This window comes from Monoraphidium neglectum, assembly GCF_000611645.1.
Source record: "Monoraphidium neglectum strain SAG 48.87 unplaced genomic scaffold scaffold00704, whole genome shotgun sequence".
In the NCBI taxonomy this organism is placed as follows: Eukaryota; Viridiplantae; Chlorophyta; class Chlorophyceae; order Sphaeropleales; family Selenastraceae; genus Monoraphidium; species Monoraphidium neglectum.
Genome location: NW_014012924.1, coordinates 1 through 12,764, shown reverse-complemented (window position 1 = coordinate 12,764; position 12,764 = coordinate 1). Strand labels below are relative to the sequence as shown.

Genomic DNA, 12,764 nt, shown 5'->3' with positions numbered 1-12,764 from the left:
GGGGCAGGGGCAGGGGCAGGGGCGGCGGGGCCGCCGCAGGAGGCGCCGCAGGGGCGGGTGGGCGCCGCGGCGGCGGCAGCGGAGGGCGACGCCGGCGAGGGCGGCGGCGAGGGCGAGGGCGAGGACGCGTTGTGGTGGGAGGCAGTGACAGGCGCTTACAGCTTGCTGTGGGAGGAGGCTAAGGCGCAGCAGGCAGAGGCGGAGTAGCGGTGCATAAGAAGGCACCCGCACGGCCGGCTTTGCGGGGCCCGGCACTGCTCTCCTTGGGGGCGGCACCCGGGCTTTTGACGAAGCATTGTCAATTTTGCAAGCGTCACCTGGCTTGCTTCCCGCCTCCTGCATGCCTGCCCGGGTATGCCTGCTGCGGCTGCGCAGCTCGAGGCGTTTTATCAGCATCAAGTCACGGTGCATCACGCTGCCGTTGCGCGTCCAAGTCGCCGCTGTCAGTGTCAGTGGCGGACTGCTGCTCGCACCAACTGTCCCTGTGCAAGCGCCTGCAAGTGAGCCGGCAACGCCTACATAACCACTTGTGAGCGAGACTGTCATGCTGATGGTGCAGCTGCTTTCTATGCTTTTTTTCAAGTCCCTGATTATTTGCGAGCTCGGCACGCAATGGCTGCCTTGAGCGCGTGTAACTGTATGCTCACCAATGGCCGGTTGCAGTACCCCTTTTCAGTGTTTGGTGTACTCGCTGAGGTGGCCCAACCCGATGTCGAATGCGAGTTGGCTTATCATGATCATGTGTCGACGCATTACAATGCAGCCTCGTAGCGATATTGGCGGCAGCTTCTGAGCTGCACTGAATCGCACAGCAGCAACGGCGATGACACACTCAGTCACATGATTGACTACCGTGTGCTCAAGCCCCCCCGCCCACACACACACACACACATGAACATACAGCCACACGCATGCACGCACAACGCATGTGATGCTGTGTGCATGAATGTATGCCCTCCGCCAACACGCGTCGTGCCTCACATTTGCAGATGCATTTTTGTACACAGAGACGCAGGCACTCCAAAACCTGGCACAAAGTCGACACCGCCGCGACAAGGGCTGCGTGCAGTTTCAACTTGCCGGCATCAAGGGTAGGCAGCACCGACAGCATCAGGCTCAGACAGCCAGTACCTCTGCCAACATAGCACCCACCGAGCCCTCAAGGCTAAAGAAAGGCTTTCGTTGCCTGGCCCAACAGTTGCCTCCATCACAAGCCAATGCCGGCCTCACACACCCTCCTTTGAGTCGTCCGGCCCTGAATCAATCCGCAACTCGGCGTCAGCCCTCCCTCCCGGGCCGCGTCACTCCACCGCGCGGCCGGCCGGCGCAGCAGCGGGGCGCGTCGCGCGCCCGAGGCTGGTGCCGAGCAGGGCTCGCGTCTCGCAGTGGCGGGCGGTGTGCTGCAGTAGGTCCTTGTCAAACTCAATGGAGCCCGGCCTACAGGGTTGAGGGTGCGGCGCAGTCCCAGTGGCTGAGTTGCAGGCGGCATGAACGCAAACACAGGCGAATGACACGAGCAAAGCCTGCCTGTGCTGAATGGCAGTGGTTCGAACGCACAAAGCTGCCTCAGGCGTGCAGACACCGCCGCCTCACCTGAAGACGGTGGCCATGATGGAGCCGCCAAACTCGAACACTGCCGCCTCGTCGCCCTAATGAGTGGTGCGCAGGGCCGTGAGCGGGTGGGGGTGCACGCTGGCAGATGTGCTGGCGTGCTTGGTTGGTGGGCGCCCGGCTGCTCGGAGTCCTTCCGGTGACCGGTATTGTGTTATGGGCAACCACCAATCACATGCAGCCGCTTGATTGCAGGAGCTACGAGAAATCGCCCAAATCAAGGATTGGTCTGATTGACGTGTTGGTGACCCTACGAACACATGCACTGCAGGCACCCCTGCACACGCGTACCAACCTTCGTGACGGCTGCGCCCTCCTTGACCAATGGCTGCACGGTGCCAACGTCGCTGGCACCTATCGCCACCTGAATTCATCATAGGGGAGTGTGGAGGAGGGTAACCGCCAGAATGTCGTCGTCAACTGCGTTTCTGCTGTCTGGGGGAGTGGACTGACCAAGGCAGCTGGCAACGTGGCTGCGAATCGTGCAAGCTCGGAATGTGGTTGTCATCTGGCCAGCACGCAGGTACGTGTACCGCGGAGACTGCACTGCGAGTGGGAGAGCTGCGGTGCGTCGGCAAGCTGCTGGTCGGGGCGCGCGAGGCGCAAATCCAGGGAGAACGCCTCACCATGACCACGGGCCCAAAGGCGTCCGTCTCAAACTCCATGATCAGCCTGGAGGGGCGGACGTACGGAGGGGCCGGTGGAAGGGGCCATATCCTCGTAGCAGCGATTTTTGGGGGTGCCAAGTGCGGCGAGCAGCGCAAGGTCATCCACGCGCACAGGCGCCCCCACCCCATCAGAATAATTGGGCGCAAGCTGCAAGCGAAGTCGTTCTGCCGCCAGTCGGCTGCTCTCCCTGGCACACGAGGCCCGCACACACCAACCCACGCAGGCAGCTGCAGCACCCCACCTACTGCCCACGCACTAGCAGAAGACACGCAGGTCGTCACCAGGGTGTAAACACCCCTTGCCAAAGAGCCGCATCAGAGCCGCATGAGGCCGATGCTGGCTGCACAGAGATCCAAGCGCTCCTACTTTCATCTGCATCAAATCAGCGGGGCACACAGTGCCGCAAGCGCACCTCTCGTTCTCGACCATCACGTCCAGCGAGGAGTGCACCGCCACCCACATGGATGACATGAAGCGGTCGCCACGGCGCGTGATCTGGGGGCGGGGGGCGGCGGTCGGTACGGCTAGGTTGACCAGGCAAGGCCCTGGATTCAGGGCTTGAGGAGATTCAGGACGCGCAATGTAATCAGGTCTGCTCCGTGCCCCATGTTTCGTTGAATGAGATGCGGCCTCCCTGAGACTCTCCAGGCCAGCGCATTGCTGCATGCTAACAATCTGACGGCACGCAGGTCGCGTGCCTGTTCAGCTGCCTGCACAGGCCCGCTGAAGCACCAACCACACATCTGGCTGGTGGGTGCTGAGGGATATATATTGTAAGCACCCATCGATCCACATGACCCAGCAAGCTCATGCACTCCGCTCACTTTTGCGACGCGGCCGGTGACAGGGGCGTGGAGGCGGTGGCAGTCTGCGGGAGAAAGCCTGCGGGCACGCGGCAGCAAGCGAGGGCGCCTTCAGCAGGAGGCCGTGCTGACTCAATTTCACCGCATCCAGGCTTGCTGTTGGCCGCCGCACCTATCCCTGCCTAGCAGGACTCAGACAGCGGCATTGACCAACGGTCTGTATCTACAGCAATCACAGAGCAGACAACCGTGCGTGGCTCAAGTTGAATCCTCAAATCGAATATGAATTGAAAGCCGGCGGAGCGAGCGGCAGCGGGGACGCGCCTGCTGACGACGATGGCGCACTCGCGCCACTCTGCGGGGTCGTAGCCTGGGCCCAGCAGGCTGGGGACGTTGAAGCCCTTGCCCTTGATCCTGGGGGCAAGGGGGGGCGTGGACGGCAGGGGTGAAAAGGCAAGGGGGGGGAGGCACAAATGTACAGATGCTGGTAGGCACCTGTTTGTCATGCTGCTAAATCCAAGATTGCTTCTTGGACAGAAAACAGCAGTTCAAATTGCAACTACTTGCACACGTCTCCAACCCACAAATCAAGCCACCCCCACCCCCACCCACCAGAGCTTCTTGGCGCTGCTGACTGAGGGGAACACCACCACCCGGGAGTCGGCGGGGTGCACCGCCACGTTGGGGTTGCTGCGTGCGCAACGCACGCAGTTCAGCGGGTCGTGGAGGGGTTCAATGCCGCACATTCGTAAGTTGGGGTTGATCGTGCGAAAAAAAACTTTGCGATTGCAGCCAGCTTTTGCTCTCTTCCAGGGCTGGAGGAGGACGATCCTGACATCCATCCTCTATCTAGCTGCGCCTGCAGGACGGAGGGTCGACACGCTCTGCCCCACCAAGACTGCACACCGCGTTCCAACTGTAAAAAATCAAAGGCGGCATCTCCGTACCTTGGCCTCGCTCTCATTCCCTCCCTCCCCGCCCTTGTACCGCACACTCACCCCGGCTCCGCAATGGGCCGTGCGCCCGGCTTGAGTTCGCGTGTGAAGAAGTCCTGAGGGCCACCAGGGTTAGAGGTTACGGAGAAGGGGACCGCATACCTAATTTTCAATGCTAGTTGAACAGCATCACCTCCTCAGTCAGAGCAGACACCGAGGTGTTTCCCCAACGTTTTGTGGGCATGCTTATAGGAAGCAGCTGCGCTGAAGTTTGCAGAAGGCGGGGATTGGCGCCGTCAGTCCGCATACGGACTGGCCTACGCGGGCATAGCGGTACCCGCCTTGCACCACTGGGTTCTTTTGTCCTGCACCATCCGCCCATACGCGCGCCTGCAGGGTCTTGAACTCTTCGACAGACCGCGCAGAGTCATCCATGCCGATGCGGTAAGACTGGTGCGCGTGGTGCATGCGGGGTGCATCCATAAGCGTGGCACGCATGTGAGCCAAGGTGAAAAGAGGGGCGTTGGGGTCGAGTCAACAGCGGCGCTGCCTATGAGTGGGCGAGTGAGCGGGTGCACGCCCAACGGGTGCACAGCTTTATCGGCAGCAAATCCTGCCGTCGACGCACGGCCTGCTGAAAGGCTGGACTGGGCAGCGCGCGCGCCAGGCGGATTCGTCACGCACAGCTTGCTTGCTGATGAGAATCAACCACACGCACACTCGACGGGGGCAGGGCCGGCCAGCTCTTCTGGTGCGTGGCCCCTTGCGTCTTGCCTGCCCGCCAGTGCGTCTCACCTTGATGAATGGTTTGATCTTGCCCTTGCTCTTGGGGCTGTTTGCATAGGCGGCAATCCGCTTGTGCTCCTGGGTCAGCAACCACCAGGTGATCTGGGTGGGGGCAGTTACGCCCGCCAGTGCGTTGATGGGGTCGGGTGTGGGTGAATTCAGACATGGTCCGTGCACCCACCTGGCATTGAGCTGGGTTCAATGTCAAGCAAGAAGTTGTTGGCAGCAGGTTGACCTGAGGGCGATTCTCTGTGCCTGCGGAGTGGCATGGGGCTTGCTGCCAAAGCATATTGCGTGCGAGCGTGCGCGTCCGTGTGCGCGTGCACGTGCCTGCAAATGTGAAGATGCGCACACGGATATGCCATCATCAGGGCAGATTGTCGCCGCACGCTGTCCCCCCGCACCGGCAGCTTCAGCAACAGGCGACCAAGCCAGGTGTTGTACAGCAGGGCTATGCGCAGGGACTTGCTCAGGGGAGTCTGCAGGGGCAACAAACGGCCGCACGGGCGCGTGCGTGATGTGTTGAGTGTGAAGGGGTACATTTTTGGTTCCGAAAAAGCACTACTCCGTATGCCTTCTGGCTGAAGACCAGATTTGGCCCTCGATATGCGTGTGCATGGCGGGCGGCACAGCGGGTTTGCAGAGACGCGGCGCACCGGCTCAGAGACGCGTTGTCCAGTTGTGCGATCTATGAGGCAATGTGTCGCCTCAAATGACGAGAAGGAGAGCCCCATTGTGTCGTCGTAGCAACGCGCAACGCGATCAATTAGATTTGGACTTTGCGTCCGGTGTGTTCTTGGAGTGTGCTTGAAATCGCGGAATATATTAGTGATAAGGAACGAACGGCTTCCATGCACAGCCTTCAATCAGCGAGCACCGCAGCTCAGCAATGTGTCATTTCAAACGTGACCCAAAGGATCCATGTTCTGGTGACATCACGCTGTCGTCAGCGCTGTGAGTGTGCATCTGCTGTATGCCTGCCTTGCCAGTCCACTATACATGACCGCAGTTACGCGAACAACGGGGCAGAGCATCGTAGGCAATCCTGGGAGCCGTCGCTGGTTTGATGGTTGACCAGGTCATGCACGCAAACCCTCAAGCCTTGGGCGACGTCCTTTCATAGACATGTATCATTACAGTACCACGCGCAAAACACATGCGACATCACTGCCGCCCAGTGAGTTTGCAATCCTGCTGGTTGTTGAAGGCATGTTCATTACAGGCCAATGCACAAGCAACCAACGCGCATGATGCACTGCAGGTGTGGCACAACCTGAGTGCATGTGGCCATCTCAGAACACACTGCATACAATTCACTGCAGAAGATATTTGCAGCGGGTCCTGGGACAATTTCCAAACCAAAGGACTTTTGCGGTTCAACTTTTTCCTTAACTGGATGTTCATTGCCGGAAAACAAAAGGTTCCATCTGATTTTGTTCCTGAATGCAGCCCCGTGTTCCTTATTGCAGCCTCCTGCTGCTGCTCCTGCTGCTGTTGCTGCTGTCGCCGCTGCTGCTGCAAGGCGCCTGCTGCTTGCAGCGCACTTTCCACAGCAGCGGCCAGGCTCAGTGCAGGAGATTGAACTCCACTCAGTTCCCAGCGCAGCATGAACACTCTCAGGCCACCGAAGGCTGCCAACGCCACGATGTAGCAGAAGGCCCTCCCTTGAGGCCTGTAGGCTTGCCAACATGCAAGCGCCACAAGCACTGCCAACCCCGCAGCTGCAATCAGGACCAACAACTGTCATGAACTCTTCTTTTCAGCAACTCGGCGCCGAGGCGGCGTCAACCAGTACCATGTCGCCTTCTCCGCCTGCACAGAAGCACAGGCAGCAGTTGCATTAACCATGCATGTCTGAAACCCGCTAATCTGCTGCTAGCAAAAAATGACCAAGCATGCCAGCAGCCTCCTATCTGATGCTTTAAGATAAGTCAAGCAGCACCTACATGGCAGTGCCGCAGTGCTAGCAGCTCACCATGTCATCAGACCACTTGTTGAGCCGCTGCATCATGTCCTCCCAAGCATCCGGCTCGGCGTGATCTGCAGATCGGCACGATCCGACAGTCACAGTTGAGGGACCCGTTGGTCGAGAAAAGGCTGCAAAGCGAGGACAGAGGCAACAGTGCCAAGGGGTAGGATCCCTGCTGCTGTCATGGGGCTTACCATCTGCCCGCTGTTTGGACAATGATGAAGCCTTCGTTTCCCATCGCACAGCAGCCTTTTCCATCCCAAATCACAGTACTAATCTGAAGCGTGTCACCTGCTGCTGCTGTGGGATGATGGAAGATGCCCGGGCGGGGACCATCAAGGTACATGCGACGGCAGGGGCATGGCACGCATCAAAGCACAACCCCGCAGGGCGCGGGCAGACTGGACCACTGCAAGGCGTCCGTTGCCGCCACACTGCATTTATTCCCGTGCGTCCAACAAAGGCTCACCTGCTGCTCCTGTTGAGGGACCTAGGAGAATCCGAAGCCACACGATGCATACATGGGAATGGGCAGCAACAGGCATGGGATGCAAGGTCGAGAAAAGTCAAGACAGGTTTGCACCAGCAGGCTTCATGCTGAGCCCCTCCCATGGCGGTGCATGAGTTCAATATTGACAACTGGGACTGCTGCTGCGTAGGTTCTCAGCTGCTCCACAAACAGTGGCAGAAGCAGCAGCTGGGGATGCAGGGTTAGCAGGCTTGCCAGCCGGCCGGCACCATCGCAAAATCTTGCAGCATCTCACCTGCTGCTGTGTGTCAGTTGCAGAGGGCCAGGCAACAGCCGTGCAGGGCAGATGCGAGGAAAGGGGTCAATAATAAGGGTACTTGTTAGCTCGTATACTGGTGGGCCGGCCACCCATTGCATGTGACGAAACAAAGTGGGCAATAGGGTCTGAAAGCACAGATCAGCATGCTTGTACAGAGTGGTAATAAAGGGGCGATTCCAGTAAGCGAGCGGTGTCAGCACGGACAATCAGGTGATGGGAATGAGGAACTGGATAACAGAGCACGTATGCTTGCTGCCAACTGTGCCCGCAGCTGTGGGGCGCCCGGTGTTGTCACTTCACCATGCTTGCAAGCTGCAGCTGGGTCTTCCATCAAGGTTTGCACTGACCATCATCTTGATCCACACGCAACAGCAACGTATGCTGTGTACGCCCCGGGAAGCCCCAGCCCCAATCAGTTGATAATATGGATTGCAAGATGCTCACAAAGCTCACCTGATGCTGCTGCTCCTGTGCCTGGAAGATGGGATGGTGGACAGAGGAAGGCCAGGGTGTGCGGAAGGCCAGGAGGTGGAGGGTGGAGCCAAGCATGCGATAAGGCACAAGCACGCTTGTGGGCACAAATCGAGCCATGCAGCACAACTGCTGGGCTGCAGAGCTGCCTGCTGCCCTGGCACCACCCAAGCATGGCGCATATGGAGTGCTCCGTACGCCTGCTGGGAGCAGGCCCCGGGGAAGCGTCATGCCCCTGCTTGTTGCAAAAGACTATCAGCAATTAAAAAGCAAGTTTGCTAGCTGACTGGACACATGCAACGCACTGCGACTGGAAGGGGCAAACTGGCAGCTGGCATGCTGGACATGGTGGTGCATGCGGCTGATATTGACAACTGCGACTGCTGCAGCATGGATTCAGACGATGCGGTTGCGCCAAGCGCAAACCGCCTGCCATTGACCTCACTGTGATGCTGCCATGTACGGGACGGCCCAGGGTCGGAAACCCACCTGCAGCAGCTTCCTTGAGCATGTCTGTTCGAATGTCGTCTCCCATGGCCATGTACTTCTGACATGTTGACTCATCGAATCTGAGAACCACCTGCATCACTGCGCGCTTGTCACCCACATCAACGTGGCTATCCACCCAGCGAACGAGCTGCACGCTTGCAGAGTCCTTCATGACCTTGTAGCTGCAAGTCAATGATGATGCACGGAGAGGCAGACGGGGAAGGGAACTGAGCTGCAGCCAAACACAATGGCTGCGCAAAAACTGGATATTGGAGGAACCCACGCGAGCTGCGATGACAAATGGAGGTAGGCGTGCAATCACGTCTTGGTTTGAAGGTTGTACTCAAAGTCTTCACAAACCCCTGTGCTGCATGGAAGGCAACTAAACAGGTGAGAGTTCGCAAGTCACAACTCAAGGAGCACTGGAGGTGAGTGTCGACACTCCAGTGGTAGGAGGACTGCACTGCTAAAGGTGGGTACCAGCAGTGCGCCTCTAATCAACATCCAGCCACGCTCCTACCTCGCGCATAAATCAACCCCTGCAGTTGTCCACCGCCCACAAAGTTGTCAAGGGAGTATGCAAGAAGATGGGAATCTGCTCAAAGGTTGTGAGGCAGTAGCCGGTGCATTGCACGCAAATTGCCTGTCAAAGCCATGCACAGGTGGCACGCAAATTGGGTCCAACCACCAAGCAGAGGGCCCCAGCAGCGATGTGATGCCTTGCCCTGCCGACGATGGGCAGCAGCGCCACGAGCGCGTCGCCACCCGGCACCCAGCCTGCTCGCACCCAGCGCACCCAGCAGCAACTATGCACCCTTGAGCCTCCTCCCAAGACAGGCTGCAGCGCAACACATGGAGTGGGTTGGTCGAGGAGGAGAAGATGAGCTGCTCGAAGCTTCAAGGGGTTCAGAGATGCTCTGTGTGTAACGCAGTTTTCGCCCCCGTCTTTTCGGCATTCCCCGTTTGTTGGCCCGTTCACGCCAACAACGCAGCAGGCATTGCACTCCGCCCAGTGCCGTTGAGCTGGGGCGCCCCGCCGCGGGAGGCGTTCGCAGCGACCGGGCCGCTCGCAGCTGGCCGCTATGTTGTCTCTCTCAGCGTTGTCGCCACTGAGGGTGTCAGGGCGAGGCCTGCCCATGAAGCCCAGCCAGCAGGTACCTGATCTTGCTCGCACCTAGAGCTCCAGACGCGGAGGAAATCACTCGCGCCACGGTGGCGAAGCTGAGACAAGCGGCTGTTTGTCGAGGAGGCAATAGATTGTGCGCACTTGATAGATTCAAAAATTCAAACATAACCGAGTTTACGTAAAAACGCAACCAGGTGCTACCGTATGATATTGCTTGTGCAAGTGCAAGCCCCTGTCCTGCAGCAGCGCTGCTGCACTGCTGCAATTGATGTGACTTCCTTCCCCACTTGTGCATCTGCCGTATGCCTGTCTTACCGTTCTACTATGCATGACTTGATGTACACGAATCAAGCGCCAGAACAGCCTGGGCAATTACGGTAAAGGAGGCGTCGCCGGTTTGATGGTTGACCAGTTCATACACACAATCCCTGCCAGGGCGATACCTTTCATGAAAATATATACCATTACAGTGTCACCCCGCAAAAACACATGCTGCATCACGATCGACCAGTGGTTTTACAATCCTGCTGGTTGTTGACGGCATGTATGTTCATGCAACATCAACTCCCGCACACGCACATCCTGAGTAACTGTGGCCAGTTCAAAACACTCTGCATGCTTCTACTGCAGAAGAGATTGGCAGGAGGGTTTATGCGATGTACATCAGCGTGCTGGATGACACTCAGTGCAGCATCAACAGCGATTGGGGGTGCATGCATGTGCACGTCCGTTACCGGACAAATGCGGTTCACCCCATTCACAGAGCCCTGATGCACGGCCGCCCTCCATCACCCCGACAGGTGAGGGTCAGTAGCCTCGCCCATCGTCCCTTTCATACAAATGTGATCCGAAAACCAAACGGCCAATTCCCCTCCGTAAGCTGCATCACTGCACTGCACGCCCCGCAGGCGCGCCGACGGGGCGCGTCGCACGCCCGAGGCTGGTGCCGAGCAGGGCTCGCGTCTCGCAGCGGCGTGAGGTGTGCTGCAGCAGGTCCTCGTCAAACTCAATAGAGCCCGGCCTGTGAGGACGTGCAGCGTGGTGGAGAGTGATTTGAAGTGGATGAACTAGTATTATGGCAACAAACCCCGGGGAAACGTGAGTTATACTGTGCGCACATGAGATTTGCAGTCAATTAAGGCTCCAGCTGGCGAGACTGAGAGACTAATGAATGACGTACCAAAGGTGTTGAAGCCTGACCGCACTATTACTTGGACGCCAGTGCAATAAGAAGGCAGCGAATGTGCTCCATCGGCGCAAGTGCTCGCCGCCGCCTCACCTGAAGACGGTGGCCATGATGGAGCCGCCAAACTCGAACACGGCCGCCTCGTCGCCCTGATGAGTCACGGCAACAAGGTTTTCCGGTGGCACAAGGATGTGTTTTTCCCGTTGAATCAGCAACCTTGACTGCTTGGGCAGCCAGGCCCCCCACGTGCCTTGTTCATGGAATATTCGATTCAGATGTTTCAGGTATTCTGAAGGCCCATGCACACGGAGTGCTGAGGCCACCCAACACCGACTCGGTCGGACCTTGGTGACGCGCGCGCCTTCCTTGACCAGCGGCTGCACAGTGCCGACATCGCACGCCCCAATTGCCACCTAACACACGAAGAGAGTCGCATGGCGGCAGCCAACGCCTCAGTGTGCGCATCCCGCACCAGCTTGCGCCGGCAAGTGCAGGCTGCGCCGCTGGGAGCCACCGAATATGTGCCCACAGAGCGCAGGTGGGAACTTCTCAAAAGGGCCGCGGATGGAATTGGCTGGACAGGAACTAAAAGGGGGGGCGCGGCAGGCACGACGCAGCGCAGTGCGCATGCATGGCTCATCAGCGCCCCAAGGCCGGCCTCACCATGACCACCGGGCCAAAGGCGTCCGTCTCAAACTCCATGATCAGCCTGGAGGGGCGGGATGGCAGGGACCGGAGGGGCAAGGGCGGCATAGTTGTCGAGTGGCAACATCATCCAGTCCAGCACGTACGGCAGGCTGTGCAGCTGCATTCACGCACGCTCTCGTCGCTTGGCGTCCAACGCCAGCCTCACCAGGCTGTTCTAGCATCGCTCCGCAGCAATCAGCGCAGCTTCAGGCCGCCCAAGCTCTGCCCCCCTGGGGCGCAGCTGCTGTACCCTACCCGTCCGAGCAAGGTCGTGCAGAGCGTTCTGTCAGCCCCTTAAGTAATGGCCAACTGTCCAGATGCAACAATGCAGATATAGAATAGATTAGCGGCGCACACAGTGCCCCGAGCACACCTCTCGTTCTCGACCATCACGTCCAGCGAGGAGTGCACCGCCACCCACATGGATGACATGAAGCGGTCGCCACGGCGCGTGATCTGGGGGGGCGGGGGCAGCAGTGGTCACGCCACCAGGGTAAGCAGGTTGATCAAGACTACAGCAGGCGCTGCGCTCGGCAAGGGCGAGAATGCGACAGGTTTCCTCTCTTCCTACCGGGTTGGGTGCTGCGTGCCGACATGCATGCGGCTCTGATCGGCTGGACAAGGTCGGCGACAACGTGTCGCTCCGAGCTCGCTGCCTGTACGCCTGCTTGCTCACTTAAGTGGCAGCATGCCTTGTGCCTGATCAGCTGCTTCCATTTTTGGTGCCCCGCATCGAATGAGTTTCACCACAACGCATGCAATCTGCGTTGTCCTGTGAGCAAGCGTCGCCGTCACGGGGCACCCTCACACGCCAGCCACCAGCTCAGCGACGCACCTTGGCAACGCGGCCGGTGACGGGGGCGTGCAGGCGGTGGCAGTCTGCGGGTCCCAGCCTGCAGGCATCAAGGGCGGTGCTCGCCGTCAAGCAGGCTGAGCTGGCTTGATTATGTATGGTCAGGCCTCGCTGCTGCAAGGAGTGCTTTCCCTGGCATGCCATAATTGACAGCAGGCCCCGGCAAGCAGAACCAGCAATCAGTGCACATGTTTGCATGAAAATGCAGGCTTTTGATCTCCCGGCCTCAGAACCTGTTCATCAGAGTAAGCGGCGTCAAGGCACACCTGCTGACGACGATGGCGCACTCGCGCCACTCTGCGGGGTCGTAGCCTGGGCCCAGCAGGCTGGGGACGTTGAAGCCCTTGCCCTTGATCCTGGGGGGGAGGGCGCGGGGGGAGGGGGACAGGAG

The 12,764-nt window shown here is 59.0% G+C and overlaps 3 protein-coding genes across 3 annotated transcripts in view; 1 reads left to right on the top strand and 2 right to left on the bottom strand.

Annotated features, from left to right (window-relative positions):
• The window catches only part of MNEG_4902 (hypothetical protein), a gene marked incomplete at both ends in the record, with an annotated part of 1,137 nt that extends 930 nt beyond the window's left edge, over positions 1-207 (top strand). Inside the window, one exon of the mRNA XM_014046622.1 lies at positions 52-207. Within this exon, the coding sequence (XP_013902076.1) occupies positions 52-207 (156 nt within the window). The remainder of the gene's footprint in view (positions 1-51) is intronic.
• Positions 208-1,301: 1,094 nt separating this feature from the next.
• On the bottom strand, positions 1,302-5,346 carry MNEG_4901 (phosphatidylserine decarboxylase; the record flags this gene model as incomplete). The annotated part of the gene is made up of 12 exons (XM_014046621.1): positions 1,302-1,437; positions 1,594-1,649; positions 1,907-1,975; positions 2,238-2,283; positions 2,693-2,775; positions 3,105-3,162; positions 3,429-3,497; positions 3,696-3,773; positions 4,082-4,134; positions 4,340-4,468; positions 4,814-4,906; positions 5,209-5,346. The coding sequence occupies 12 exons, from the start codon at positions 5,344-5,346 to the stop codon at positions 1,302-1,304; spliced, it is 1,008 nt and encodes a 335-aa protein (XP_013902075.1).
• A 5,186-nt stretch (positions 5,347-10,532) lies between these two features.
• On the bottom strand, positions 10,533-11,943 carry MNEG_4900 (Phosphatidylserine decarboxylase proenzyme; the record flags this gene model as incomplete). Its single annotated transcript, XM_014046620.1, has 5 exons — positions 10,533-10,668; positions 10,927-10,982; positions 11,178-11,246; positions 11,497-11,542; positions 11,894-11,943. 5 exons carry the CDS (start codon positions 11,941-11,943, stop codon positions 10,533-10,535), a joined length of 357 nt encoding a protein of 118 aa, XP_013902074.1.
• Positions 11,944-12,764: the final 821 nt, after the last annotated feature.